This window comes from Dreissena polymorpha, chromosome 9, assembly GCF_020536995.1.
Source record: "Dreissena polymorpha isolate Duluth1 chromosome 9, UMN_Dpol_1.0, whole genome shotgun sequence".
NCBI classification, from domain to species: Eukaryota; Metazoa; Mollusca; class Bivalvia; order Myida; family Dreissenidae; genus Dreissena; species Dreissena polymorpha.
Window position 1 is genome coordinate 48,333,410 of NC_068363.1, and position 25,396 is coordinate 48,358,805.

The window sequence follows — 25,396 nt, forward strand, 5'->3', positions numbered from 1 at the left end:
AAAAATAGATGAGCTTATAATAAAATGCCAATATTAACAACAAAATAAATCTTCCAAGATGGTGTACTCTACTTATACAAAACTGTAAATTGTATTCACTCGCCTTCATAAGAGATTTGTAAGGAAGTTGAATATTGCAATTGTGAACCGTGTAGACTAAAAGCCCAATAACCTATCCTGCATAGTGTACATCATTCTGCAAATACTTCCCTAGAGTATGATCAAAATAGATGAATATCTTAATACATGTAGATCCTGTTAAGGGTACTTTATTTACAATTTCCATGAAACTAACATTTCCTTAACTGAATTTGTTGTTAAAAATGTTAATGAACAGCGCTCTGGGAAAACGGGGCTTAATGCATCTGCGTAAATTGTAGTTCCTGGTAAATGTCGGGCGAATCACAGACAGCACTCTCAGCTTTTATGGAAAAAAAAAAAGGAAGTCTTTTCTAAACCAAAATCCAGTGTAGGCACAAAATGTCATCCCCGATTAGCATGTGTGGACAACAGGCTTATCAGCTTTCAATTAAATCCATTCCGATATGTAGTATTTGTTCACTTCACCCACTAATAACAATATTTTATGAAGGACGACCCAGCTTGTTTTTCCGCAATATAAAGTTGGTACCGTTTAACGGCACCATTCCAAATTAGACCATTTTTCCAAATTTAAAAATAAACAAGGGACAAAATTGTCACAAAACCAGGTTTTCATTGTGAAAAAAAATCTGATAAAGGGAGACAACTCAAACTGAACTTTTTAAATGAACAAACAAAATTAACCCCCTTTGTAAGTTTGTTTAAAAATAAATCTATTTTTAGTCGTGGCGACCTTGACATTGGAGATATTGACGTGATTATTTTGTGCGACACACCGTCCCATGATGGTGAACAAATGTGCCAAATGATTTTAAAATCTCATAATGAATGACATAGTTATAGCCCAGACAAGCTCATTTATGGCTATTTTTTACATTTGAACTCAAAGTGTGACCTTGACCTTGGAGATATTGACGTAATTTTTTTGCGCGACACACCGTCTAATGATGGTTAACAAATGTGCCAAATGATTTTAAAATGTCACAATGAATGACAAAGTTATGGCCCGGACAAGCTTGTTCCGCCCGCCCGCCAGCCAGCCCGCCAGCCAGCCAGCCCGCCCGCATTCGCCAATCTAATAACCAGTTTTTTCCTTCGGAAAACCTGGTTAAAAATTCCCAATTCACAAAAAATCCCAATTCGCAGAAAAAAATCGGGGAAGAGTTGCATATGCACATGTTAATCCCTTTTGTCGAAACATGGCAGTCTACATAATAGGTCAGTATACCTGCTAAGCTTGTTTTCACTACACCCAACACTTAACCCAGTTCTGTCCTGATTTTCTGTTTTCTCGGTACTGTATGTATCCATTACAATTACTGCTTCAATAATGAATCATCTCACAGACCTTAACGATAAAGATACAGCATGTATGATTTGAAATTAATTTTGAGGAAACATTTTTTCAAAATCAATTGTGATATAATTTAGTTAAAAAGAACCGCACATTTCTTTATGGAAATTAAAAGATTTCAATTGTCTCTACGCTACATAGTTTTTATACAAAAATCAATACACCCACGCTTTCCATGCGGTAATGTGAAGTAGTATGTTACCAATTTCGTTGTAAAATGAACAAACATCCAAACAAATAACCAGTATTAATTATCACTTGCGCACTTATAAAATTCTGACTTAAAATTGGGGATCAAATATTGTCCAGTGAATAGGTGCCAAATATTGATAATAGCAACGTTTCATTGACGGTTGAGTTATACCACAGAACATGAGGCTCAGAGTCACGATTTAGACAGTTGATACTTTGAAGTACAGCTGCAGTTAAAACAGGGCTATAGATAACTTTTGGGGTATATTGGGTAATCAACCCCCTCTTTTTGACAATAGGGTTTTTGTAAATTCAATAGTTTGAGCAAAAAATTTCACCCCCTACTTTTGAGCTTAATTGGGTTTTTCATCCCCGGTTTTTCAACTCAATTGGGTAATTTAGGAAATGACATATATAATATTATAAAAATCTACTAAGTTTACTATATTATTTATACAAATCGAATTACAAAAGGTACCTGTACATAAAAACAAACAATTACTGAATTTCCGATCAAAGTTTATTTTTTTTTGCATAAAATAAGACCGAGTTCGTGAAAAAAACTGCACAATTGATGAAGTTATAATGACTTTTCAAAGCGATGCACCTCGTTCGGGTCACTTTGAGTTGAATATCTTGAAAATTAAAGTAGAAACTGGACGGGTCTACGAGTAATTACAAAAATACCCCAAAGATTGATAACCGCTGAAAAGACTGCCTTCATTTCTTCATAGGACGGCATATAAACCAGGGATCATATTTTCTCACAATATCAATCGGTCTGTATAAATGGGGAAAAAGTATCCGAAAATTTATATCCGAAATCATGAAAAATTAGGTTAAAATATATACAATTGATTTTTGCAATTCATGAAGTTGGTATAATAAATGTACAAGTAAAATTCCCTTGGGCATTTTTTAACGGAACATACGAGTTTTCTCAACTGGTTTTATCATTTGCTATTTCATTGTTGTTTCGTGTGCTGTTTTATCAGACTTTTTTCATTGCTGTTAATATTATTAATCTGTGTTAGTCTATACCCATGTTTTAAATCGTTGTCTACTCGATAATAGCGTACAAACATGCACTGAACCAAACAAATGTCTGTGCGTCGGTTGGCTACTGACAATAACAAAACCAAATAATTAAGACATAATTTGTGTATGTCATAGTTTGTTGTCAAATAACCCATGGCCGATAGTTAAGATGCCTAGGGATTAAATCACGAGTGCCATGCACCAGTGATTTGAAACCACGCAGTTAATTTTTTCCGGTCGTGGGTTATTCAACAACAAACTATCAAGTATACAAATTATTTTGATTCTAACATGGTTTTTACTAAAGATTTATACAATGTATATTATTTTTCTTGTGTACTATTTTATGTGAAGTTCTGCCCATAAAAATAATTTTTGGCTGTTCTGTCGATCAAATCCGCAACTTTCATTCATAATTTTATTACCGGATTATTACGCAGGTTGAAAATGCATTGTCATGTTTTGTGAAGTTACAGCGCGTGCTTTCAGTGTCCGCCCATAATTATTGCAGAATGACCCATAGACGATTTTCTTCTTTGTTTATAGGAAAGTTTTCACGTGCCGTGTTAGAACAGTTTTTTACTTCTATCTCGGATATTATTAAATTTATAACAGTTTACAGTGTTAACAATACATTACAATCGCAACATATTGATTTGTATCACATGCACGTCCATTCACATCGAATACCGATTATTATTAAACCAGTGCCAGCAGTCACCTTAGCAGACAAAACAGAAAACCGCCATAACAATGATAACTATCAATAGACACACAATGACCCCGATAATCGATCGATATGTACATCACAGACCTCCCTTATTAATTTCGGACAAGTCTATAATCCGCTGTTAACAAGTTTTTGATTCTAGGTCTGACGTGCATTAAACCGGTCCTGACCGGTTTAGAGACTGCAGCGAATGGTTTATCACACCTATAAATCTAGATAAGAATGTAATTAGGGTGTGTTAGCATGTGCCGTGTGTAATCGATTTCATGTCATGTGAATTTTAGCGAGCAGAATCGGACCGACTGTTTGGGATTTTCAATCGGTATTTAAAGACCCAAATCGGTCTTTCATGACCCCAATCGGTCTAGGACCGACAAAACCAAAAAAATATGATCCCTGATATAAACTATCCAGTAAATTTTTGTAAGGAAAATAACCAGTCTAAAAAATACGCCCGGTGTTCGTAAGAATTGCATTTCATGCAAGTTTTTTTAACGAGAATTACGTTATTAATTTTTTATTTGCGTTTTTGTACGCTTTATTTTTAATTTTATTACGTTCTTGGTTATTTTAATTGCATAATAACGCAATTACGCTTGTTATCTATAGCCCTGGTTAAACAAATGTTTAGTTTAATAAACTCATTGTTTAAAGTGTGAAAATCAACAGAATTTTACAGGAAATTTGATGTAAATACGCAACTTTTTATTTGCACATGTTTTACAAAGTTTTCAGAAGAATGAACAAATATCCCAACATGGATGATAATTTTCCCAATTCGACCGTTACCTGACGGTACAATTTTTCAAGTGCTGACGAAAAGCGCTGTGACTACCAAAAACCTGACCGATAAAGTGACTCCAAAATAACCCTCTCAACCCTTGACTTTCAAACTCTATTTGCAAGACTATAACTAACAAAGCAAACGAAAGCAACCTTTCCACCACTAGGGTATGTGAAGCCACTCTAGCTCCTTCTATCAACAGCTCCAGTCCCTTGCACCAGTTTGCACACTCATCCATGGAGTCGGCTGAAACAAATATAACAAGGGTGCAAATACACAAATTACCAAATAGCCAGTTAATTTTTTCCTCCAATAGTAAGTTTTAAAGGTCAAAAAGAATCACCGCCAAAATGGATTAATTCACAATGAACTTGAAACAACGTTAAAGTCATTATTATTCATGGGAAAATTTTCGAGTCGCGTTCTGAGAAAACTGGGCATAATGCATGTGTGTAAAGTGTCGTCCCAAATTAGGCATGTGCAGTACAGGCTAATCAGGGACGACACTTTACGCCTAAATTGGCTTTTGGCTAAGAGACTTCATTTTAATGAAAAATGCCATAAAAGCAGAAAGTGTCGTCCCTGATTAGCCTGTGCAGACTGCACAGGTTATCTGGGACGAAACTTTACGCACATGCATTATGCCCAGTCCTCTCACAACACGACTCATTTGATCAACCCTTTACCACTTAGATACGGATTTTTTAAGGCATTTGTAGTCCAATAAAAAGTCACGTTTAATTAAAGACTTTTCTTACCGTATTCAATTAAAAGGTTTCATTTCCATCCATAATATACTGACGAGCAGCATACAGCATAAAACCTGAACAGACTGCAAGTTACTCACAGGCTGTTCTGGTTTAATGCTGTTTGCAAATAGCCATTTTCACTTTGCTTCTCAGTGGTAACGGCTTAAGATCAGAAATCCAAAGATTTACATTACATACTCAAAATATACATTTGAGAAACACTCTTGATAAAAACAGCCCATAAAATTGGGAATTTAGGGAAAAAGGTTCTGGGTCAATTAGAGAAAAGAAATTTATTTTTAAGCATACATATTTACAACAATTGCATTCACTTTATTTGCTTGTGTATGTTTTTATTATAACATAAACTACACTTATCATCGTTTATGTGCCCATAATATAGCATCTTTTTGTTTACTACGCAAATTTTGGTTTTGGCTTCCAAACACATGTTAGTGTTTTTACTGGTCAGCCAATATAAGGCCAAAAGACCATCATTAGTGTAAAGTATTTATTTAAATTTGCGGAATGGCACTAAATACTTATCCCAACATTTTCAAAACAAATATGTAAATTGTATTGCTTACAATAATTTCTACTGTACTTGTATTTACATACCAACAACTGACAGTGTACGCAATTTAAAGTCGTTGCCATGGTAAATTACGAAACACTTTTTGTCATCATGTCGTCTTGCTTCATCTGACCACTTGTCAAAATCCTTTGACTTCTTCACTCTTCGTACTTCTTTTATGTCCCGGAAAATGACTGAAGATGATAACATTAACTATTTGTATACGTCATGCTAGGTTGGCCCTAATCTGCGTTACGTAATTTGCTTTACTTTATATTAGTGTACCTGTCCCTGGCTGCATGTGTGTTTGACTAAAAAATAATAATAAAAAACATAATTATTTTCATAAATATATTGGTATCAATCAAATGTATTAGCAGAGCGCCAGATAAGGACCGTACACTGCAGCCGTAAATACAGCCTTTTCATGAAGTTTTACGCATTTATTTTTATAAACTGGACATACAATTATGATCTAAATATCCCTTTTACGCATTTACGAAAAAAATCTGGCTATACAAATAATCCCGCGTGATTTGTTGGTCTCTAACCTAACTGCGCTTTCCGTTAATTTAAATTACCGAAAAGTTGCGAACTGGGTTCTGGTATTATTGTCTATTCTGTCTCGTGATTTCCGGTAACTCGTAAACCCATTAAAAAACAATATGTCTGCGTGCAAGGGAAGGCCGGCTTAACCGAAAGCGGTTCAAAACAAGAGGGCCTGAAAGCCCCAAAGTCGCTCGCCTGAGATAAAAAGAAATGACCTGTTCTTCAACAACAATGTGACTAAATTATTCTTTTTCTTTCCAAACATTCATCATTTATACTTAAGCAATAATGCAAACAATACAAACAATTCATATAGAAATACAGTTCATAAACCAGGGTTTTTTTTTGCCCGATTTTATAGACGAAATTCGGCTATGTTCCCAATCCCAAAAAGTATACTTTTTTCCCAAAATGTGGCAAAAAATTCCCAATTTCCAAAAAAAAAAAAAAAAAAAAAAAAAAATTTTTTTTTTTTTTTTTTTTTTTTTTTAGAAAGATGTCTAATGTATATTTTATCTCAATTTTAATTAAATTACATCTAACAAAGTATTATATGATTTTGTTCTTTTAATTTGAATGATTATAAAGGGTTATATCAAATTTAGTATTTCCCTAATCAGTGGACTTTTCGTGTGGAAAAAAATGCTAATTAATTTATTTTCCCAATTTCATGAAAATGCCGATAAAATTCCCAATTCCAAAGCCATGGGCTATCTTCCCAAAAAGTGGAAAAAAAAACCTGTAAACTTTCAAAAGTTAATCATAGTTAAAGGGATCTTTTCACGCTTTGGTAAATTGACAAAATTGAAAAAAGTTGTTTCAGATTCGCAAATTTTCGTTTTAGTTATGATATTTGTGAGGAAACAGTAATACTGAACATCTACCATGGTCTAATATAGCCATTATATGCATCTTTTGACGATTTTAAAACCTAAAAATTATAAAGCGTTGCAACGCGAAACGATTGAATAATTTGGAGAGTTCTGTTTTTGTCGTTAAATTTTGTGAAACTACGAAGATTGCTTATATAAGGTATAAAATACGTCAAGTACGTGTACTCGGCGGAATAGCTCAGTAGGCTAAGGCGTTTTTACTTCAGGACTCTGGCAGGACTCCAGGGGTCACTGGTTCGAAACCTGGACCGGGCAATGTTCTTTTCCTTTTTTAAATTTTATTCTTGATTTTTTACTGGAGCTGTTACGATCCAATGCTTACATTTATCGATATAAAGCATTTAATGAATAAGTTAAAAAATGCCAAAATCTGTGAAAAGGCCCCTTTAAAACAAGGTCTGAAAACAATTATACTGTTTCATGTCTAAACTTTGTCAACAGTTTGTGTTCAGTATGAGGCAAAGGCCTGTACAAAGCACTAGGATAAACAAACACCCGTGATCACTATAATTGAATTCACTCAATTCACTTCACTGAACAAATAATTAAGAACTCCCTTTCATTGTATTATTCACTTAAGTCTAATGTAAGACACTTTCAGAAAACAAATAGTTTAAATCCATTTCTTTGGCTTTGATTAATCATTTATAACTTGCGTTAATAAAGTCGTGCTATTAATTAAATTACTAACTCAATATTTTCACTTAGAGAAAAAAATACTAATTTACTTTGCCTTAGTAATCACTTAACTAATAATTGCACTTAGTTAAAAGAACTAAACTAACTCAACTTACTTAACATTCCCAGTAGTGAAACACAGGAAATCATTATTTGAAAATTTTCATTTAGAGAAAAATAAGACTAAGTCACTTTTACTTGGTGAAATTTCAACTTAAAACATTAAACTCACCTCCATGATAAAACTAACAGTTGCTACATTAAACAGGCCTTGCAGATTAGTAATTCACTAACCCTAATCTTCCAATTAGTGGACTAACACTTTCAACTTAGAGCCAGGGGGCCTAGCATTAGTCTTTCACATGTATACCCAGATGTTTTGAATGATTAGTTCTGATGGGAGAGGTCAACAATGTGCCAGTCCCCTGATTCTGAAGTGTAGCAGGCATAGTAACCTAGGTAAACATCCAATCAAATGAGAGCACTTCTATTCTTAGCATCCAGGTAAAGATAAGCACTGATCAAAGATCATCACTGACCACTGATGTAAACTATCTGCACTTACAGAGAGTTTAAAGCATTTATTTCATTTCTTAAGAATTATCATACAATGAAAATATACCTGATCTATCATTAATGAATTTATAAGTTTATTAACTATCATCAATGAATTTAAAAGTTATTACAAGGGACAAAATTGTCACAAAACCAGGTTTTCATTGTGAAAAAAAAATCTGATAAAGGGAGAAAACTCAAACTGAACTTTTGAAATGACCAAAAAAAATTAACCCCCTTTGTAAGTTTTTTTTTTTTTTAAATCTATTTTTAGTCGTGGCGACCTTGACATTGGAGATATTGACGTGATTCTTTCGTGGGACACACCGTCCCATGATGGTGAACAAATGTGCCAAATGATTTTAAAATCTCACAATGAATGACATAGTTATGGCCAGGACAAGCTCATTTATGACCATTTTTGACCTTTGAACTCAAAGTGTGACCTTGACCTTGGAGATATCGACGTAATTATTTCGCGCCACACACCGTCCAATGATGGTGAACAAATGTGCCAAATGATTTTAAAATCTGACGATGAACGACATAGTTATGGCTCGGACAAGCTCATTTATGGCCATTTTTGACCTTTGAACTCAAAGTGTGACCTTGACCTTGGAGATATCGACGTAATTATTTCGCGCGACACACCGTTCAATGATGGTGAACAAATGTGCCAAATGATTTTAAAATCTGACAATGAACGACATAGTTATGGCCCGGACAAGCTTATTCCGCCAGCCCGCCAGCCAGCCAGCCAGCCAGCCAGCCCGCCCGCATTCGCCAATCTAATAACCAGTTTTTTCCTTCGGAAAACCTGGTTAAAAAATTGTAATTTAAAGAATTATTATTGTTAGAATAAAAACAAAGTAAACAATTACAAGGCAGGTGTTACAATACATAACAAGAAAAATGCCCCCCCCCCCCCTCGCCTGCCATGTTTTTCCACCTATCATGACCATTTTCAAACTCGTCCAAGATATTTATAAAATCAATGTTTAAACTAGAGTGTTAACAAGATTTTACTAAAGCCTTATATAGCCATATAAGGAAAAATGCCTGGCCCCATGGCAGCCATGTTTTCTAGCAAAGGTTACCATTTTTTAAATCATTCAAGATATCATTGAGACAAATCTTCTGAGCAAAGTTCATGAAGATTGGAAAATAAATGTGGCCTCTAGAGTGTTAACAAGGTTTTACTAAAGCCATATAAGGAAAAATGCCCCGCCCCCTGGCAGCAATGTTTTTCAACCAACCGGCATCATTTTCGAACTCGTCCAAGATATTATTAGGATGAATCTTCTGACCAAGTTTCATGAAGATTGGACAATAAATGTGGCCTCTAGAGTGTAAACAAGATTTTACTAAAGCCATATTAGAAAAAATGCCCCGCCCCTTGGCAGCCATGTTTTTCAAGCAAAGGTTACCATTTTTTAAACTCATTCAAGATATCATTGGGACAAATCTTCTGAGCAAATTTCATGAAGATCGGAAAATAAATGTAGCCTCTAGAGTGTTAACAAAAAATTTAAGGTTTTACTATAGCCATATAAGGAAAAATGCCCCGCCCCCTGGCGGCCATCGTTTTCAACAAACCAGCATCATTTTGGAACTCGTCCAAGATATTATTGGGATGAATCTTCTGACCAAGTTTCATGAAGATCGGACAACAAACGGGCCTCTAGAGAGTTAACAAGATTTTACTATAGCCATATATAGCCATATAAGGAAAAATGCCCAGCCCCTTGGCAGCCATGTTTTTCAAGCAAACGTTTCCATTTTCGAACTCATCCAAGATATCATTGAGACCAATCTACTGACCAAATTTCATGCAGATTGGACAATAAATGTGGCCTCTAGAGTGTTAACAAGGTTTTACAATAGCCATATAAGGAAAAATGCCCCGACCCCTGGCGGCCATGTTTTTCAATCAACTGGCATCATTTTCACACTCGTCCAAGATATTATTGGGATGAATCTTCTCACCAAGTTTCATGAAGATCGGACAATAAATGTGGCCTCTATAAGAAAGTTAACAAGATTTTACTATAGCCATATATAGCCATATAAGGAAAAATGCCCCGCCCCTTGGCAGCCATGTTTTTCAAGCAAACGTTACCATTTTTGAACTTATCAAAGATATTATTGAGACCAATCTTCTGACCAAATTTCATGAATATTGGACAATAAATGTGGCCTCTAGAGAGTTAACAAGGCAAATGTTGACGCTGCTCAACGCACGACAGACAAAAAGCGATCACGAAAGCCCACATTGAGCACATTGTGCTCAGGTGAGCTATAAAAAAATATGATGATAAGGCGCAAAAATTTGACTTCTAGAGTGTTCACAAGCTTTTTTTACTTAATAAATATAAGGAAAATGCCCCCCCCCCCCCCCCCCCCTGGCTGCCAAGTTTTTTTACTGGTCCAAACCGTTTTCAAACTCAACCTTCATTTCCAAGAAGTTCACAATCTGTCAAAAAACTGATATAAATATTAGTTTCTGTTAGTCTAGAAGTTGCCTCACAAATTTAGTTCATAAAATAAGTCTAACTTAATCTGATGAACACAATTTATGGAGAGCGGCAAAACTCCAGTTACTCAAATGTAAAAAATAAGATGAATTTACAAGAGTTATTTCAATCAAAAGAGTCTTTATAATTTAGAAAATGCCAAATAACAAGGTTGCCATGGAAACAGTTTCATAGCACAGTAGTCTGCTAAATATACCAAAACACAGTAGGTTAACTTGGCTTATCGGTAAAGATCAAAGATAAGGCTCTACAGTGCATTAGTACATGTACATTTATTTTATGAGATAGGTTTATTAAATTGCATGCAAACTACTGTCTTTATGTACACCACATTTTATGAAAGAAGTCCCAGGTTTATACAAGGGAGTTAACTATTACTTAACTACTAGAAAGTATGTACAGTAGATTCCACTTAATTGAATATCGGATAATCAAATAATTCGGTTAATTGAATAGAAATTTAAAACAACAAACCATTTGAATCTCTTCCCGTTGTAAAAACTCCACATATTCTGATAGGAAATACGGCGTATTTCGGTTAATTGAATAGTCAATTTTCTATTGAACACTATAATCCACACTATAATCCAGCAAAGAATGTCATAAATCTCGAAGGATACGCATCGTATCAACGATTTTGACAGACACGCTCAATTGACTGCCTTTGTTTTCATTTCACACCATTCATGTATGCAGCGTCTGTCAAGCGTCATGTGAGTAACAGGTGTAGTATGCGAGCAAGTACAATGCAAACACTGGAGTCTCCGGTGTGCTGCTGAGTCAGGTGCAAACTTTCGAATGCAAACTGTCGAGTAACACACTTCAACAGTTTGTTGTCGCTTAGAAACAATTAAAGAGTGTGTTGCTGATTAGAAACAAACTGTTGAAGTGTCTTGCTCGACAGTTTGCGATATGTTACACTATATTCTCAGTTCGTGTATATAAACCTACACAAATGACATACATGCCATAAATTTTCAGACCGATTCCAGGACATTGTGCTTAATTTTCCGGGACATTTGCAGATTTTCCTATACATGTATACAAATAGCGATATATGAAGTCATACATGTATTTTTGGTACGCATTTTTTTTGCGATATCCAATTAGTTAAATTACTTATGTTACTTACCTGGAATAAACAAATTTAACATCCATTTAAGATCAATGAACAAAAAAAACGTTATTTAAACAAGAAGAATGAATTATAATTAACATCGTAAATTGCTTAAACAATTGACAAATTAAACATTTCTACATCCGTTACTAGATACATGCCACGTGTTTTGCGTGTTTGAAAAGAACACATGTATATAAACATGAGATAGTTCAGTGCTGATTTAATTTTCAGTCACTGTATACACTAAAAACATCGACTGCGTGTAACACGGGTGATGAATTCGGACGTTGTCACGGGTGGCGCGCGGTGTAAGCTATGACATGAAACTGTTACAACTTACATTGTATGCGCTGAGCGTAAAGGCGTGTTGTTTGTCGCAATATGAGTGTGAATGAATCTGACACCGCGAAAATCCGGAAGAAACTGGATTTATTCATGAATGTGCATCGCGTTATCCGTTAAAACTGCACAGCCATCAATTTTGAGCAAGCCAATTCACAAGGAATTAACCCCTTTTGTTTGACTGTGATTACGAGACAATCGACAAGATAATAGGACCCCCCCCGTCAATTGATCGATTTTGACACGTAGCGTTTTTGCATAATCGGACAGGCATTGCTTTGGAGATGACGCAATATCAGTGGCAAGTACAGATTTGCATGTTAAGATAAGGAACATAATGGGTTTTACTGAAATCCGGGACATTTGACAAATTTCCGGTACTGCGGGACGGTATGCATTTCCGGGACTGTCCCGGACGATCCACGACGTATGGCATGTATGACAAATGCGTCGCAGTAAATCATATCTAAACATGATGTCAAACAATCTAAAACGCACACATTTGTCAAAACATCGCAGTCTTAACACTGCTGATCATGTTTTCACAATAACCAAAATTAAATCCAGTATTGACCAGATTTTCCGGTAAATCAGTACACAGTACATTACCTGTTTCAAAACTAAACTACCTGAAAGAGCATGGCGTCAAAGATACAGCATTCTCTTCGCTACAAAGTTTTCCTTCGACAGTGTATATACACCCACGCTTATTTTCGCGCGCTTTTTACCAAGACAATACATGAGCAATAGATATTGCTAGCCTAAGCGTTGGGTAAGCATTAAAATGAAAATAGGAAAAATCATTACACGCACCGTATGGCGTGACATTGTACATTGCTGCATAGTTTTCGCTAGTTTTTTGTTGGGGGCAAAGGAAATACATGTGGACGTTTTATTTAAAGCTAGAAAGTGTGTTTTGGATTACAAAATTTGTATTCTCATTTGGGAATTCAACAAGACATTAATATTATATTTATAATGGATTCAATATTAAATTCCAACATTAACTTTTTTTAAACGCTTTACGTGTCGAAACGATGTTTTGATTATTCATGAAAAGCACAATTTCCAGGAGGATTACACCCGGTTAGTGAAAACATTTGAAAATATAACTGATTCCGTATAATTGAAAACTCCGGATAATTGAATATTCGGACGTGACAAATGGGCTATTTAATTAAGCGAAATCTACTGTACAGGTTAATATCTTTCTTTAACATTATGGCTTATCACAAATAGACTGTTTTCACTATATACATATAGAGAAAACTACCCGCCCCTTGGCAGCCATGTTTTTCAAGCAAAGGTTACCATTTCTAAACTCATCCAAAATATCATTGGGACAAATCTTCTGAGCAAGTTTCATGAAGATCGGAAAATAAATGTGGCCTCTAGAGTGTAAACAAGGTTTTACTATAGCCATATAAGGAAAAATGCTCCGCCCCCTGGCGGCCATGTTTTTCCACCAACCAACATCATTTTCATACTTGTCCAAGATATTATTTGGACAAATCTTCTGACCAAGTTTTATGAGGATCGGACAATAAATGTGGCCTCTAGAGTGTTAACAAGATTTTGCTATAGCCATATATAGCCATTTAAGGAAAAATGCCCCGCCCCTTGGCAGCCATGTTTTTCAAGCAAACGTAACCATATTCGAACTCATCCAAGATATCATTGAAATCAATCTTCTGACCAAATTTCATGAAGATTGGACAATAAATGTGGCCTCTAGAGAGTGAAAAAGGCAAATGTTGACGTCGCACAACAGAGGACGGACAACGGACGACGGACAAAAGGCGATCACAAAAGCTCACCATGAGCAGGTTGTGCTCAGGTGAGCTAAAAACACTTTCACTGCTAAAGCAATGATTCTTTTGAGATGAGACAGTGACATTAGTTTTCATTTACATAGCTTTCTAGTTGGCTTGTGTTTTCTTGTAAAGAAACATGAAGAAATAGTAATAAGTCATAAGTTTTAATGTGTAGTTGTATTTGCATCATAAGGCCATCCTTAAAAATTCTTTTGTTTGGCATAACCCGACTGACTCACTAAAATCAGCCCGACTGAATTTTTTTTGTTACTTTCCAAAAAAAAAAATTTTTTTGCTTGCCGAAACTTCTTTCCGCTAAATTTGTCCTTTCCGCTTTTTATCATTTCCGGTTATTTGCGTCATTTAATTGAATGCTCTTTCAAGGATATCTAGAATAGCAATTACCAAAACGCGTACCGGTATTTATTTGAGTCGCCTATTTATTTGACATATGCATATGCGATTAATTAGACTTTAAATACAATTAAACCGCTTCTGTTTTTCTCGTATCCCTTTAATTAAAATACGCTGCTGTCGTTCAGGATAGTTTGGGAGTAAAAAAAAACAAATTAATTTATAATCACCGTTAAATTCAATTCGGCAATCGGCAGAGATGTGTAATATTATCGCCATATAACTAATTATTTAATTATCACTCTTTAATTCAGATCAGTAAATATTCGGTAGAAAGATAAAAAGTGGTCAGCTTAGAAATATTTATTGACGGGTATTGTCACGTTTTTGTTTCATTTGCTTATCTCTTTATACGACTTTCCGACCAGTCGCTATTTTGGAGCAGACGGCGATATCAAATGTGTATTCAAATTATGCAACATCTGCACATGAATGACCCAACATTATCCGATAGCTCCGCCTGTTCTCACGTTTTATTCGACAACGTCATGTGTAATCAGCTTAATGCTGATTGGCCAGCTACCATGTGCACTTATAAAACATATATTAATTTGATTATAACTATAAATGGTGTGGATATTGTTATTGTTCATCAGCGATCGAAAGTGTATTATAAGAGGCGCATTAAATCAATTATTAAACAAAGCCATAAAAAACGGAATACATTACAATCGTTAAATGTTATGGTAATTTTCTTTTCCATAGAATGAATTTTTCGTTTCGTTTCCATTGAATTACAATATTAATAAATTTTAATATACAAATGGAAATAAAACCTGCATCTTGTGCAAATTGAACTTTCTTTGCATGTATATTGAAATCTTTTAACAAGTAATAAGGAGTGATACATGTAACAATCTAGCATTTTATGATAAATATATATATATATTTAATTTATTTTACGCAAATATTGTTTATCCATTGTGATTGCTTGGTTTCATGATGGCGTTACGTGCACTAAAAGAACGTACAATCTTTACACTAAATTGCCGAGTTTACATTTGCCGGTACCCGCGTTAAATACATCAATTGTGTATCAGTAATATTGCACAATATTTTAAATTTAAAGTTATAAAGCACTGTATTATTATGATTAAACTGGCTAACATATAGATACACATGTTCCTGTTGATCTGTTTCGGACAAATATCTTCTTTTTTTAATGTTAAATTATTTATTAAAGCAAATGTTACGTATTTTGGCTTTAATATTTGGCTTGCTCAATATGACTGCTCAATATGCCAAGAGATGACATGGAGGTATCATAAAGTCTGCCACATGTGGTCTATGCAGGGACCCAATTAAAGTATAGGTCCCTATGTTTATGACACCGGAATGTTTTGTATGTAATTGTCTGGGCAGTCTCTGATCATTACGAGATAATATGCTTGTGACGAACAACGGTGCAATTAAACACAGTTAGAAATGCTGAAACAAAAGTGTCAAAATTGGTGTGCACAATTAAATAAAACAATTAGATTTATGAATTTATTTGTTGTGTGAAAAGGTAAGTTTGTACAGATATATTAAGGTTAAAATCAGTTACTATATGTTGCGAACAAAAAGCGATCCATTTGTTGTTTGTTTTCATCGTTATTTGTGTTCTTTCATTAAATTAAATTTATTCTAAAAGAATTTCCATTTCTGAAATTTTGTATCTAAAATGGACGTGAAGATGCGTTTAGTAGAGATTTTTGTGGTAACCACATACCCAGCTCGTAGATAGTGTTCCACTCCAGAGCTCGTTTTTAGTAAAAACAAATAACAACAATATAATCATTCCAAAAATGAATTTCCTAGCATGCTTATGTTTTATTCAGACATGAATAGTAAAATTATATTTGATACAGTTCATGATTATCAATAAAAACAATGACTTTGTCAACCTTCTCTATATGCGCTTATATGAATTCCACCTCTTTTTGCCAACCAGTGTGACGTCACGCATTAACTCGTCTATTGAGTTCGCTATGGGGTAATATTGGGTCATTCATGCGCAGATAATGGAATACACAGTTGATATTGTCGTCTGCCTACAATATAACGGCCGATGGCAAAAGTCGTATAAAAATAAGCAAATGAAAAGAAGCTCTTTATAGCAAAAATACTAAGACTTACGAATACACGTGCGGTGATACTTGCGCAGAAAAATCTTTACCAATTTCCTTTCATGAGGCAGAAGACTTGGAGCTTTATTTGATAATTACCTTTCAGTTTGGTTTATGTCGGGGTTCAATGTTAGAAAAAAAAAATTACCGAAAAAAAAGGAAATCCCTACCTACCGACCCACCCAAATTTACCTGGGTCGGGTTATGCCAAACAAACAATTTTTTAAGGATGGCCTAGTTCAGAATGGAAAACCTCATAAAGTAACTGTTTTAGAAGCTAAATATATTATTATAATTGCTGCAAATGTTTCTGTAAATTCAATTATACACCCTTCAATATCCAAGAACATGGGTAGTACAGTACTACCTGTATTTTAGGATATGGTAGTACAGGTACTAATTGATTTTCAGCGTTACTCCTTTTCTTCTGTCAGTGGCAGTACCATTACTTATTTCACAAATCCTTATCTGGAGCTCTGTATTAGTATCAACAAGCATTACATTCGATTTTCAAACAAACCACACTTATATCCAATATTTTTCTCCTGAAATAAAATATTCCATTTCATTTATTTTCATTTCATTTTTATTCATTTCAATGTAATGACAGTAACAGAATACAATGTCAGAACGTTCCCCAGGATTCTAATCAGACTCTCTGGTCTTAACCGGGGTCGGTCTTGCTCCTATCCGACCCCTGTCAACAAATTAACAAAAAATATACATGTACTTGTCAAGCAATGTAGTATGGTGCTTTTGGCTTTTTAAAAACATGTTTACTGCAATTAATAAGTTGTAAATTGACATATTACTAGTTTTAGTGGATCAATACTTAGTATTCAGTGCATTAATTCCGACGTAACTTTTAAAATATCATGTATGTCTTCATTTAATAACATTACGTTTGTTGCAACACGCACTCTTTCATGCGTGGAACTTGACAGATGATTGCAACAATTTTGGGCGCTTATTAAAACAGGGATTTTACATAGCATACATGTACATGTACTATTGTGAATGGTGAACACTGTCGATGCATACAAAGGGACGAATGTCAATAAAAAATAATAGTGCCTAGGAAACCCGCATTTAACCACGTCATCATAAGCATTCGTGTATATTATTGGACGGTGAACATCACAGTTGGGCAACTGGAAAGTTAACAGAAAATTTCTCATCTGTTTCAGCATACATGAGTGTATAATGTGGCTTGAATATTACTTCATCTTTTCAGCTGATTATATATTACCCAATGATGTGTAAATGGCGATTTCATGCGGAAGTGGGTACCAAGTGCCTTTTACAAGTACCCTGAAGTAGCGAATATTGAAACACTTACAGATAAACCTTACTTTTGTTTAGAATCACCATTTACTTTTACAATTTCAACTTTCATTACCAGCTAAAAGATGTAATACATACATGCCATACGTCCCGGATTGTCCGGGATTGTCCCGGAAATGAAGGACGTGTCGCGCAGTCCCGGAAATCTGTCAAATGTCCAGGATTTTACAAAATCCATATATACATGTACCTTATGCTTAACTGCACTGAGCTCCAGATAAGGTTTGTGAAATTCTTAACGTTACTACCAGATTTTCAAAAATAATTCTTAACTCTGAAATTTTATTATTAACGTTACTACTTAGTTTGGAAAATAATTCTTTACTTTTCTAAATGACCTAAAAATAAAAAATTATGGTTAATTTCATGCAAAAAATAACAAGGGCTGTTTGTAAAACATGCATGCCCCCCATATGGGCTCTCCGTTGTAGTGAGAGCCATTGTGTGAATATGTTTTTTGTCACTGTGACCTTGACCTTTGACCTAGAGACCTGAAAATCAATAGGGGTCATCTGCCAGTCATGATCAATGTACCTATGAAGTTTCATGATCCTAGCCATAAGCACTCTTGAGTTATCATCCGGACACCATTTTACTATTTTGGGTCACCGTGACCTTGACCTTTGACCTAGTGACCTGAAAATCAATAGGGGTCATCTGCGAGTCATGATCATTCTACCTACATGTATCAAGTTTCATGATCCTAGGAATAAGCGTTCTTCAGTTATCATCCGGAAACCATTTTACTATTTCGGGTCATCGTGACCTTGACCTTTGACCTGGTGACCTGAAAATCAATAGGAGTCATCTGCAAGTCATGATCAATCTACCTATCAAGTTTCATGATCCTAGGCCTAAGCGTTCTTGAGTTATCATCCAGAAACCATTTTACTATTTCGGGTCACTGTGACCTTGACCTTTGACCTAGTGACCTGAAAATCAATAGGGGTCATCTGCGAGTCATGATCAATCTACCTTTCAAGTTTCATGATCCTAGGCCTAAGCGTTCTTGAGTTATCATCCGAAAACCATTTTACTATTTCGGGTCACTGTGACCTTGACCTTTGACCTAGTGACCTGAAAATCAATAGGGGTCATCTGGGAGTCATGATCAATCTACCTATCAAGTTTCATGATCCTAGGCCTAAGCGTTCTTGAGTTATCATCCGGAAACCATTTTACTATTTCGGGTCACCGTGACCTTGACCTTTGACCTAGTGACCTCAAAATCAATAGGAGTCATCTGAGACTCATGATCAATCTACCTATCAAGTTTCATGATCCTAGGCCTAAGCGTTCTTGAGTTATCATCCGGAAACCATTTTACTATTTCGGGTCACTGTGACCTTGACCTTTGACCTAGTGACCTCAAAATCTATAGGGGTCATCTGCGAGTCCTGATCAATCTACCTATCAAGTTTCATGATCCTAGGCCTAAGCGTTCTTGAGATATCATCCGGAAACCATTTTACTATTTCGGGTCACTGTGACCTTGACCTTTGACCTAGTGACCTGAAAATCAATAGGGGTCATCTGCGAGTCATGATCAATCTACCTATCAAGTTTCATGATCCTAGGCCTAAGCGTTCTTGAGTTATCATCCTGAAACCATTATACTATTTTGGGTCACCTTGACCTTTGACCTAGTGACCTCAAAATCAATAGGGGTCTTCTGCGAGTCATGATCAATGTACCTATGAAGTTTCATGATCCTAGGCCCAAGCGTTCTTGAGTTATCGTCTGACAACCACCTGGTGGACGGACCGACCGACCGACAGACCGACATGAGCAAAGCAATATACCCCCTCTTCTTCGAAGGGGGGCATAAAAATAAACATACTAGCAACTTAATTTTAACGAGTTCAACGGTGTCTATTCAGTATTATACAATTTTATTTTTCAAATACCTTCATATGCCCAAACTGTGCTTGGATTTCATGCCTTCGATGAATTTTTACATATTTCACAATTAAAACGGGTCTCCCCTTCAATCTTTTCAACGATTGGCCACGGGAATTGTCCCTTCCACTTGTTCAATGTTTTTTTGTTAAAGTTTGGACCCGTCGCGTCGCGTTTTTTAGCTTTTCCTACTGTTTCGGCAACTGAACATACAACTTCGTATATCTTTTCTATAATGTCTTTCTTAACATTCAACTTCGGCTCACTTTGCGTACAATATGTTAAAAGCGTGTTTTTGCACGCTTTGCAGTTTTTTTGGATGCTTTTTGGGCGCCGCCATTGTTTTTTAACAAATATACTGTACACGCCGCTTTTATTGGAAAAAAATGCGCTTTGTTAAACAAACCCGATAACCATTTTATATAAGCACCGAAAAGATCTTTCATACGCGAAAAGAACTCAATAAAAATCGATACGAACAGATGTAAATATAATATTCGTAACTTGATTTTGTAATTCTTAATGGTATGACAAGATTTTAAAATAAATACGTAATGGACTTGAAAATAATTCGTAATTACGAAAATATGACCCTTATCTGGCGCTCTGCTGCTCCTTGAGTCGGTGTTCCCACTATCTGCAGAGTCTCCATGACAATGCCTACCTGAATAGGTGACTACGCTACGTGTCAAAATCGATCAATTAACAGGGGTCCTGTTATCATATCAATTGTCTCACGTTTGCAGTCAAACCGAAAAGGCGGCATTGTTTAATGTGGTTGTTAATTGTTACTACATTATAATTTCCCTCTGCGTAAGGGCAAAGGAGTTGTTCACACTTCTGAAGATTACTGCGGTTGTGAATTAGTCATACGTGAATAACCCTGTGTCACTATCAATCTATTGTTTCAGAGACTTTTTTATGCCACAATAATCAGTCCGTATTGTGTACTCCTCTGCGATAAAATCGTGGACCGTTACTTCGGATACTTTTGATGAAAACATCGATGTTGTCCTCGTGGAAATTGTGCATTTCATGCATATTTCAGTTACAGTTTGTAGATCTATATGAAAACATTTATTTGTACGCGATATTAAATTTATTTAAAAAAAAAACAAATTAAAACAAACAACAACAAAGTGTAACTTTATCGTCTCTAAGATAATTCATTATTGAAACAATTATTATAACGTATACTAATTAAACAAAATTAGAATCGCCTATTAAGCGGATATATTATACGATTTAACAAAAATAAATTGTGACTCGGCAAACATGGCAAAAAAAGATTGAATTAACGATGGAGATCATACACTTAGAAAAGATTAATGAAATGCCTGTGATAATCATCGATGCATAAGATCGATTTAGATGCTAACAACATATTTATTAGTAATGTACTCAATTTACGATGTGAAAAAAATGCGTGCCATACATGCATATATGTCTATAGATCTATATATATATCCCTATATGTATACATGTCCCAGAAAATCGGCAAAAGTCCCGGAAAATTGAGCTCGATGTCCCGGAATTGGTCTGAAAATTTATGGCATGTATGTGTAATAGCTATTGGCTATGTGAAATGCAAACATAGGATCTAACATCTTTGTATATTTTATAATTCTGAATATCTGGGCATTTTAAATTGTAAAACATAGACAATTTTCTGGAAAAAAATGAAGTGAATGGAACTTGGATTAATATTATTATACTGCAAGCATCACATAAGTTATTTTCTATTAAATTAAGTTATTTGCGCAAAAGAGACATATTCATGATATGCTTGTGTTTATTTATGTCAGACAACAGTTCATGTGGTTTATATTATTAATTAAAGTGTCTCTTGAATTCAAGGTGGCGAGTTAACATGAAAAAGTATTGACAGGTTGCAACTCCCAGAAGCCCAGAGGATCAGACAGTACATGTTGTAGATGGAAGTTGATTATTGTAACTAGCATGACAGACAGTCAAAAAAAACAACAATGAAGCCAGATGGATTTGGGAATTAACACACAGTGGCCCAACAGTGCTTCAAGGGCCTTGCATAAGAAGTTTGGCACTGACATACCATCGTGACTACAACATCCTTTGAACATTTCACAACTTACTTGATCCTTCTGGTTTCACACCCTGTGCTCGAATCCACAACAGCTGACTGGTCTCTTGTTTGACCTGCAGTGTTCTTCGTTCTGGTTTTGTTTTTGAGTAGAAGATAGTGACAACTTTTCCAATCTCCATTTCGCCGATAAACCTCATGATGTTTGCTGCAGGCAAGCATCCATTGACACTACTAAAACCCAAGGTCGCCATGTTTGATTTTGTGAACTTCTAAAAACGTTATACAAAATACACCTAACCTCGTTTATAACGCATTCCTCCCACTGATACGCGCTGGTAACTTCAAATAATCACATGATTTACACTTATCAATATCTTCAACGCGCGACTAATGCATTACTCGCGATCAATTCCAGTTCAAATTCTCATTTGCTTCCTGGTTTATTTTTTTTGGCACACAAGGGAGACAACTCAGTTAGGCTCAATCAATTTACTGAGCACCTGTTTAAAATATCACACCGTACTGTAAGTAAAGATGAGCGCGAAATTCGAACTATGGAAAAGTAAAATATCATGAGCATCACATTTCCTTTAGACAATTTCATAGGGCAGAGCTGGGTCGGACGTCCGGCCAAGCTATGTCTTGTGTAATTGTATATAATACATATCCTTTTATGTTACTTCACTAAAATGTATTACAGAACCATACATATTTCATTCCACTGATTACACAATTTATGTCGTATCTCGCGTGACGTAATTTCTGTGACGAAACACACCAGTATAACATTTTTGATTCTCGGACTTGGTTTTTGTCTATGTAATAGTAAAAGAAAAAGAATGGATAAAACAAATTAATATAAAGCATTTTCTATATTGTGTGTATGTCAGGCATAACTTAAAACTTATAATTAAACAAAGATCTATTAATTACCAAATTTTATTGAAAGATCTTTGAATAAAATAAATCGATTCAAACAGTTATACAACAATGGTTCGCTTGTTACGTTACTATATATGCTAACGATATCAAAATTGTTTCGAGTATACGAGCGGTTATAAAATACAGATCGGTATAAATTTGGTCAAGTTTCAGAAACACTCGGGCAAATGCATGTTTTTATGTTCATGATTTATGTGAAATTAGAAGAATCAAATTGATTTTCACTGAATGAAAAGCACACAGTATACACAAGGAAAACGTAGTCTTTTAGTGCAAAGTTGTGATTACCGGTAACTGTTTAATGATTACCAGTGAACGTAAATATGTAGCTCTAATTGTGTCATTTCGCGACTTCTCTTTTATTGATTATTTAATCGAATTTTGAATCAATTTGAATTACATTTTAAGGTGATATTTATAGATTATTATTCGTATTTAAAATGTTGTCGAAATCCGTATGTAAATGGTCGGAAAATATTGACACTATAAGTATTTCGTTAAAAGTGAGATAAAGTGAATACATAAAAAACGAATCCGTGTAAAATACTGCAATAAGAAAATTGAACAACTGCAAACATGTTTAGGAGATCTTATACAATCATCGTTAGTTTATTTGTATGGTCAAAACTATCGAATAGAGACAATTTTTTAGTGTAATTCAGCCTGCAGCTATGATTTAGCGTTTTGATTTGCTATTTTATTGGACACGTTCATGTACATTTCAAATTTGTAAGGTTAAAAATCGTCCTCCGAATGGTTACGATTGGACTCTTGTTGGAATACTACTTAAACTTATGACACAATAAACAGTTAAAAGGGAACAACGAAACATTCGTGAATAGCCACATGTACAACGTGAATGAATGTGTAGTTGTAAAAAAATATTCAGAACGTTTGATATTGTTTTAAGACGTATCTATTTGAAGCAAATAGAATCGACAACAGCAAACTTCACTGCCCCACTAGCGAATATTTCGATTCACCAATTCGTAGCCTGTAGCATAAACACGTGGACCGATTCAACCATTAAAATATCTCTGTTACAGTTTTCGGCTTATAGTTATTACTTAAATACTGTGGGCGCAAACTTGTATCGATACGAAGTGCGTTACGGCAACGTGTGGCACGTGCTCTATCATCCGACATGATTTCACATGAATCCATCCGCGCGCCATTTGCTAATAATGAATACGTAGAAGTGCTCCTTGCGCTGTCGACAAATGTCATCGACCATATGGCTCCTGGGTGACATTTACACTACAAAAGGCTCCTTTCCAAGCTTTTCAAGAGAACGAATGATAAAAGTGTGATTCATTGTCGAGATATTTCGCTCATTAGCATGCTATTCACCGTGATCTTTGCATCAATCCACCTCAATGTACGCGGGTCACCCTTATACATGTTTTCTGCGTGGACGATACGTGTTAGCTCTTCAAAAACCCAATTTTCACATTTTATGGTATACATGTATGTGTAAACCGGTACGTTTTAACTTGTGCGATTTATTTCTGAGCACTAGAGACCATGGACCGGTATAACAAATGTTCGGATTCACAATTTCTACACAAATTATTTTAAACATTACAATGTTTGGCAATGGTACTCAATACTGGCAAAATGTTATTGGGGTTTGAATAATTCTTTATCTATATGACGCATTAATTAAGTACATATCGAAGATTCCTTATCTGGTTCGCATTCATTTTGTTCTCAAATCATATGCACCTGTTTGTATGCCCCCGAAGGAGGGCAGTTAGTGATCAGACTGTCCGTCCGTCTGTCCGTCACACTTTGCGTTCAGGTTTCGAAAAATGCTCATAACTTCTATGTCGCTTCAGATAGCAATTTCATATTTGGCACGCACGTGTATATGGACAAGGCCTTTCCATACGCACACACATGTTAACCCCTTAACCTTGAACTAAGGGTCCGCGTTTAGGTTTCGAAATCTGCGTTTAGGTTTCAGAAAAAGCTTATAACTTCTATCAAGCGTTTATAGGGGACATAAGTCATCCTATGGGGACAGCTCTTGTTCATATATATATAAATAACCGTTCAAGAAATCTTGAAGTATCCAGTCATTAACAATCTCATACCTCTTTAAATAGAATCATAGATACAACGTGCAGTATATTATTCTATTTTTGGGAAAATACAAATCTTTAAACGTTTCTTGATCACAAATTGTCAGATTCATATCCGACGCAATGGTAATTGGATGTTTGTAATTCTTTGTTACGCAATGGCCAAACGGAAAACGCGATATCCCCTTACAGCATCATATTTATTCTGTGTGTTGCCATTAATCTATCAATAATCACGAAGACGAGGAACGAATCGGACTGTCGCATGTGCGTACAGCCAGTGTACATAACCAATAAATCTAGTTCACTTCTCGAGAACACATATATTAAGACGAACAAATCCTTTAACCGCTCAAGAAAACCGCACGGAAGCAACAGGAGGCTGTTGGTAGTGAAAAAGAACAAACAGAAATTTAGAAATCTGGCGTATCGTCAGGCAGACTGCCCGGCTATTAATTGATTCTGGCATCTTGACTTGCGTGGATTTTTCTATGCAATACTGTGACTTAATTGCTTAACGTGTTAACCGACAGGA

At 35.3% G+C, this 25,396-nt stretch overlaps 2 protein-coding genes across 2 annotated transcripts in view; one reads left to right on the forward strand and one right to left on the reverse strand.

Moving 5' to 3' along the window:
* The window catches only part of LOC127846016 (1-phosphatidylinositol 4,5-bisphosphate phosphodiesterase gamma-1-like), a 148,009-nt gene extending 125,700 nt beyond the window's left edge, over positions 1–22,309 (reverse strand). The window contains exons 1-3 of the mRNA XM_052377197.1: positions 21,885–22,309; positions 5,568–5,717; positions 4,353–4,446 (exon numbers count right to left, since the gene is read on the reverse strand). Coding sequence (XP_052233157.1) covers positions 4,353–4,446; positions 5,568–5,717; positions 21,885–22,086 — 446 coding nt within the window. The 5' untranslated portion in view covers positions 22,087–22,309. The remainder of the gene's footprint in view (positions 1–4,352; positions 4,447–5,567; positions 5,718–21,884) is intronic.
* A 2,800-nt stretch (positions 22,310–25,109) lies between these two features.
* The window catches only part of LOC127844201 (GTP-binding protein RAD-like), a 72,830-nt gene continuing 72,543 nt past the window's right edge, over positions 25,110–25,396 (forward strand). Inside the window, exon 1 of the mRNA XM_052374271.1 lies at positions 25,110–25,396. This exon is cut by the window's right edge and continues 756 nt beyond it. The gene's annotated coding sequence lies outside the window, so the exon portion shown is untranslated.